Source organism: Lissotriton helveticus, chromosome 4_2 (assembly GCF_964261635.1).
Source record: "Lissotriton helveticus chromosome 4_2, aLisHel1.1, whole genome shotgun sequence".
Lineage (NCBI taxonomy): Eukaryota > Metazoa > Chordata > Amphibia > Caudata > Salamandridae > Lissotriton > Lissotriton helveticus.
In genome coordinates this window covers 121,829,375-121,836,590 of record NC_136064.1, presented here as the reverse complement: position 1 = coordinate 121,836,590, position 7,216 = coordinate 121,829,375, and the positions used below count along the sequence as shown (strand labels likewise).

The 7,216-nt window shown below is 41.9% G+C and overlaps 1 protein-coding gene across 1 annotated transcript in view; it reads left to right on the top strand.

The window, feature by feature from the left end:
* The first annotated feature begins 856 nt into the window (after positions 1 to 856).
* Positions 857 to 7,216, top strand: part of LOC144752086 (nicotinamide N-methyltransferase-like) — a 112,619-nt gene continuing 106,259 nt past the window's right edge. Inside the window, exon 1 of the mRNA XM_078640036.1 lies at positions 857 to 1,013. Within this exon, the coding sequence (XP_078496162.1) occupies positions 866 to 1,013 (148 nt within the window). The 5' untranslated portion in view covers positions 857 to 865. The remainder of the gene's footprint in view (positions 1,014 to 7,216) is intronic.

Below are 7,216 nucleotides of genomic sequence, written 5' to 3'. Positions count from 1 at the left end.
GATTGACAACGTATCTCTTCTTTCAGACACCATTCCGTACTCAGTCTGGAAAAAACTTATCAATAAGCAGGTCAAACTAATCTCCATTCGTATGGACCTTCAGGCTGTAAAAACATCTACCATTTTGCTCCCCTTGAACTCCTCGTATCTTCCCGGGAAACCGCAATCTTATCTCCAGGAAAATTTAAATGCAGCGGCATGGAAGAACATAATGTTTATGCGACTTCCAGGCCTGCGTTCGACGGCCTTTAACAGATGGGCCCCAACAAGTGAGGGGGGCCTGCAGATTGTGTAACTATCACTCCGAATCATGGCTGCATCTCCTGTGCTGCTGCCCCGCCTTGGCAGCCCCTAGAAGGTCTCTCTTAAAACCTTTGTATATAAAATGGGGCATTAGGACATGCTAGGAGGCCTCGGCTTTGTGTTTCACGTCCACAGACACTCAAGTACTTGTAAGGTCTGGAAAATTTGTGAGACTTTTGGACAATCTTTTTTTACCTTCCTTGGCTCCTGTGTTCCCACCCCCTCCCTCAAAAACTCATTACAGACTTTTTTTGTCCTCTGTCTTGATCTATCTTTTATTTTGGGCTTGGTACATTAATATGTTTATCTTGGCAACTAAAATACTGTTTTGTTTATAAGTGTAATGGTTATTAAGCCTGGAGAGTTGTTTTTAGCTCTGTCTTTTTAATACGATAAATGTGATAATGTTGATGTTGAGTTTTATAGCAATGGTTAACTGCGCTAAAGTAATAAAAAACTTGAAACTACTGTGTGTTCATAATTTACAATTTAGATTTTTTTTGCTACAAAAACACATGTGCATGAATTGAGGAAGCAGAGGTTCTCAGTACTTTTCTCAGAAATGGAATCTGTTTACAAGCTGAAGGAGCGCCATGACCAGCTCTTGGAGCCAAAGATGCTGATGGACATGTACACTGGAAAGGATGCCCCCTTTCTTACAGACACAGTGATGAGGGTCATTCCACTTTTAAACAAAGCCTTTGCTTCAGGTATTTGATATTTCTTTCCATTTGACTACTTTATGTGTTCTATTTTCTCTAAAGCTTGCAAGCAGTGGCTATTGAGTCATGATTAATGCATTCACCCAATTTGAAGGATTTGAGAGAAATGCTAGGTAAGTATGACGTAAAGGATCACAAACGATTCTGACACATGGTGAAAGTATAATTCTAACTTATCAATCTGCGATAATTTATATGATGGAAAAGTTGGCAAACCTAGTTAGATATCAACTACTTAGGAATTTTCTTTGAAACAGATACAGGATGTTGGGCATATTTGGTCTGGCCCCAACACTTATTGCCACAAAAGAGTTCAAGTTCAAGTTCAAAAGACCTTTATTCGAATTTCATAAAATTCATAAAAGTACCACAATAAAAACACAAAATTCATGAATTGTTAAAATCGAATACATTTCTCATAAGACTATTTTCAGGGGTTTTCCATCGTTTTACGTACACGTATTATAAGTCTCAAAAAAGTGCTAGTGCGGTAAATTAATTCAACTGTGTCCAGGGAAAGTAACATTGAGTAGGACTCCCCTAACAAAAGGGGTCTATGTTTCCTAAAATACGGAGTTAAAAGCCAGTTAATATATTTTAAATAAAATTTACAGAAAAATAGAAAGTGCAAATCATTCTGTTTACTAATACCATCACACGGGCATGGGTTATAATCTGTTGTGTGCTGAGATCCCAGGGGAAAGCCCAACAACATTTGTATTGAGCCCTCCCTTAACCGAAACAACAATGATCTCTCCCAGTTGGTCATGGGCAGGGTGAGGTATTGGGCGAGATTTCTCCTACTTAAATCATTTCTCTGGTAAGTCACAACAGTTGATTTGAAAGTTTCCCTTTCCATTCGTTCTGAGCTATAAAGTGCATACAGTGCTTGTTTGACCTCAGTTTTATCTTTAAATGCAATCTTACTGGGATCGGAGAAAAGGTCTTCCCTGTTCACGTTGCTCAGTGTTTTAAAAACTCACGCGAGCCAGGGGATTGACATGCCGTGATCACATTTAAGACACATGGTGGAAGTATAATTCTACCTTATCAATCTGCGATCATATATATGATGGAAAAGTTGGCAAACCTAGTTAGATATCAACTACTTAGGAATTTTCTTTGAAACAGATACAGGATGTTGGGCATATTTGGTCTGGCCCCAACACTTATTGCCACAAAAGAGATCCTGCTTTGACCCCTGGCATTTCCTGTTGTCCCCAACCCAAAATTTTTTAATTTTTTTTATATATTCACGTGAACCGCTATGTGGATCAAGTTCAAGTTCAAGTTCAAAAGACCTTTATTCAAATTTCATAAAATTCATAAAAGTACCACAATAAAAACATACATTTACACAACAAGAATCAAATTTACAAAATTCATGAATTGTTAAAATCGAATACATTTCTCATTAGACTATTTTCAGGGGTTTTCCATCGTTTTACGTACACGTATTATAAGTCTCAAGAAAGTGCTAGTGCGGTAAATTAATTCAACTGTGTCCAGGGAAAGTAACATTGAGTAGGACTCCCCTAACAAAAGGGGTCTATGTTTCGTAAAATACGGAGTTAAAAGCCAGTTAATATATTTTAAATAAAATTTACATAAAAATTGAAAGTGCAAATCATTCTGTTTACTAATACCATCACACGGGCATGGGTTATAATCTGTTGTGTTCTGATAGCCCAGGGGAAAGCCCAACAAAAATTTTATTGAGTCCGCCCTTAACCGAAACAACAATGATCTCTCCCAGTTGGTCATGGGTAGGGTGAGGTATTGTGCGAGATTTCTCATACTTAAATCATTTCTCTGGTAAGTCACAACAGTTAATTTGAGAGTTTCCCTTTCCATTCGTTCTGAGCTATAAAGTGCATACAGTGCTTGTTTGACCTCAGTTTTATCTTTAAATTCAATCTTACTGGGATCGGAGAAAAGGTCTTCCCTGTTCACGTTGCTCAGTGTTTTAAAAACTCCCGCGAGCCAGGGGATCGACATGCCGTGATCACATTTAAGACAGTCTTTTATGATGTTTTGCGTTAAACTGGCTGAATTATTCCTCCAGATCCTAATCCAGAAGAGAGCTGGTCTAGATCTAATAAAATTACATACGTAGGGGAGGTTAAGTTCCTCATGGCAAATCAATTCGGAGGATGAAATTGGGGCACCCAGTATTCTCCTACAGAATCGACCGTCTTCTAGCTGAATACTGGGGCTTTTCCTCAAACCCCAAACCTCGGCCCCGTATGTGGCTACTGGTAGGCACTGTAGGTTAAAACATTTTAAAATAGCTCTGGTGGCACCTATTTTCTTTGGTCGGGGCAAGCTCAAAATAGAATTGTTGGCTTTCGAGAACTTGCACATGGCGTGGTTGTATGCCCACTCCCTGAGCCATTCGCAGCGAAAACCAAACCAAGATACGGGAATGTGGATACAGATTCTAATTTATCTGTCCCTATGTGTATAGTATTGAGCTTGCGTTTCCCAGGCCCACACGGCATAATAAAAGATTTTTTGAAATTGACCCGCAGGTCTAAGCCCTCCATGTGTTGGACAAAACCTTTAACAAGTAGGCGAAGGGCATTTGGTGTTCGTCCCATCAAGACCGCATCGTCAGCGTATAATAAAACTGGCAATGGTTGCCCCTGGATGGTTGGTACATCACTAGTCACTTGTTTTAGAGCTTTGACCAGACCAATAATGTAGATAATAAACAGCAGGGGTGCTAAAACGCACCCCTGTCTTGCCGATGTTAATGGGTCCAGATACTTCTCCACCGGCCCCAATCCTAACTTGTGCTTTGAGGTCGGTGTGGAGGTATGCCAGGAAGTTAACAAGGGCCTCATCCAGTCTGTAATTCAAAAGAATTGCCCACAGTTTGGATCTGTTCACTAGATCGAAAGCGGATGAGAGACCCATGAACGCAAGGTAGATAGGGGACGATCGGGCGATGCTATACTTGTCAATGATCAATTTCAGATTCAAGCATTGCTCGACCGTCCCCACCCTGCTTCTGAATCCCATCTGGCACGGGTCCAGTAGACCCGTATCTTCAGTCCACTCTACCACCCTATTATAGATTATTCGCCCCAAGATTTTTAAGGTATTATCCAAAAGAGAAATCGGACGATAGTTCACTGGGTCCGATCTCTCACCCTTTTTAAAAATTGGGACTATGGTGCTGGTAGTCCAAGAAGTGGGCATGGGAACTGTGGGGAGTCTATTAAAAACATTGAGGAGGATTGGTGCCCATAGGTCCGGGCTGTGCTTAATTATATCTATAGGTAGGCCGTCAGGGCCTGGAGCCTTGTTTCCAAGGCTCTCTTTGATGGCTATCTCCACCTCATTGAGGTCTATTTCTAAGCCTTGAAGCTGACCGCAGGGAAAGGTAGATGATCCTGCAGGTGGCGCAGCGTATATTTTGGAGAAATGGGCCTCCCAAGAGTTGCTGGTTATATTGCAACTGATTGGGGTTAGTTGTTTGCCCATTTCACGCGCTTTTCTGACAGCTGACCAAAAAGGGCCGCTATTTTTCAGTTTAGCGCTCCCGACCAATGACTCCCAATGTTCTGTTAGTAAAGCAGCCTTCCTTTCGGCTATCTTAAATTTATAGAATTTCCTGGCTGCCTGAACCTCTACTAAGCACCTTGGTTTAGTGGTTAATGCCCTGCGCAGTTCCCTATTTGCTAGTGAACAGGCAGAGTCAAACCACCTGGGTTCTTTCCGCTCTTTCGGTAATGGGACTGACAGAGAGGTTTTTATTGCTGAGCACAGTTTACCGAAATCATCGATTATCCTGTGACAGTTCCCATCCGTAGTTAGGCAAGAAATAAATAGCTTAGGATGTTCCCTATTTACGCTTTCTAGTATAGCCCCGCTGTCGACTCCCCTCCATTTCAGGCGCAAGCCGTCACCCGTGGGTATAATATCTCTTGCCCCGTTTAAGTTGGCATATACCTGATTAGGACCTAGTTTTAAGGTCAAAGTGAGGGGAATATGATCACCAAACGAGGTTTCTACCACTGTAGATTTTATCACACAGTCTGATAAATGGGGAGACATAAAAATAAAATCAATTGTGGAGGAACAGTCCCACCCTCTGAACGTAGGAGCATGAGGTTCACTGGGTATATGGCTTGTGTCCATAGCATTACTGAGAGTATGCTCAGTTAGTATATTAGCAAGTTCAATACCCCTTCGTTCAGCTTGATCTGGGTGGTTTCTATCCTCCGTTCTGCGATTCTTAGAATTCTTTGCATTAAAATCCCCCCAATAAGAATCCCCGTTTCCTCCCCAGTTTCAGAACTGGTTTCCAGGTTTCTTAAAGTCTTAGAGAGTGCTTCAAAGTTTTTGTTAGGTACAGAACAAAAGTCATTATTGTAAAAATTGATTAAATAAATCCGTGTCTTTCGCTTGAACTCTAAAATCTGTATGTTCGGGTTTCCTCTTGAAAGGTCTGTGATTGTGCCGCCGGACAGTGTCTTAATGCCAATAAATAAACCTCCCACTGCACGTCCTGAGTCAGGCTTGGGTGCTGTCACGCTGAAGCAATGGTAGCCCTCAATATATAGATTCTCCACAGCCCATGTCTCCTGGAACATGATACTGTCTTTACCATCCAGTAACTGAGTCCATTCTGGGTTTGACAGTCTTGACTCCAGCCCTGCCACATTCCAGCTAAGAATGGATAGGTCACAGTGGTTACTATGTCTTATTGGTATACTTCTAACATTCTTAACTGTGCTCTGCGTGAGGTTAATTGGTGTGGAAAATATAGCCTCATGTGTAGTTGCAGGTGTGGTAATATGGCATTGTGCTGATGTCTCCTGAGATGAAATAATTGATACCGAGGGTGAGTTTTCCTCATTATCAATGCTTTCATCTTGGCATGCACCACTACTTCCCTTAATCCCCAGTCAGTCCTGATCTTCTAAATTTGAGAAGGCGTATTTGAACCGATTATAGGTTGGGATGTTATATATAGGCCTCAACTCATTATGACCAAAATTTAAGTTTGAATTGGGATTATGCAAAGGCAAAGTGGGGAAATATGGGTATGGCGTAGGGTGTCCCATGAATTTAGCCTGATAGCGCTGGGCTGGGCCGTTCGTGAGGTGAACATCTTGGTTCAGTTGGTGAGATGGGTATAAATCCCTGATTCCAAGATTTTTCTCCTGATGTCGCGCGGCCGGGTTGGACATGGAATTAGGGGTTGGGGCTAGGTGTCTATAAAAATAACCCAGGGGAAGCAGAGTCGTGTTAAATTCCCATGGTGAGGGTAATGGCGCGTTAGCAAGGGTTTTTTGAGCCCATTGAGGGGACCTGAAGTTTATAACTACACAGTCTCCCTCAAACTTTTTTCTCAGTGGGCCCACCCACCCGACTCTTTGTGTTTGGATGATCTCCCTTGCTCCTTCCATTGGGAAATTACAATTTGAGGATAACCAGTGGAGAATCCTATTTTAAGAGTTATGTGATTTTCCTCTTGGTCATTCTTTAGTTTAGGCGCATTGACAAAAAATCAACACATATGGCCCGTATTCAGGCGGCAGGTTGATGCGGGTGGGAATCTTCCTCGTATTGGTTGCCATGTTAAGTTCAGATTGAACTGTAGGGCGATTTTGGGAATCATTTTTAGGTTGATTAATTAGGGCCCTTTTGCTTTTATCAGCGTTAGGATCCGTCCTTACCACACTGGCTGCCTTAGTCGTATTTAAACTCGGAGCGTGTTTGGCTAAGTGTTGGGTTTTACTTGTGCTGGGTGCGGGCGTGGTTGAAGTTGGTTTATTGTGACGAGTTGTTTTTGGAATAGTATTGGCACTGCTATTATTAGCCTTAGTGCCACCTAATACCCCAACTTTAGGTTTGCTTATTAGGGTCTGCCCTATGCCCAATTTTGATATGTAATCATCCATCACTCTCAACCTCTTGTCCAGATTTAGAAATTGTTGGTTAATTGGTCCTAAAAGGGTGGACAATAGTGTCTCCATTCTCCCCCAGAATACTTCATTTCCCGATGCTGCACTAACTTCTACGAGAGGAGTTTTAGTTGCCATAACTTCGTCTTCTCCTTATCCCTATTCCGCTCAACGGGGGCGGGAGCGCTTCGATTTCGCTTGCGCCCTCCCTTAGATCTACGTGTTTTAGATGGTGACTCAGTGTCTAGGTGCTTCAATTTTTTTTTACCTTTT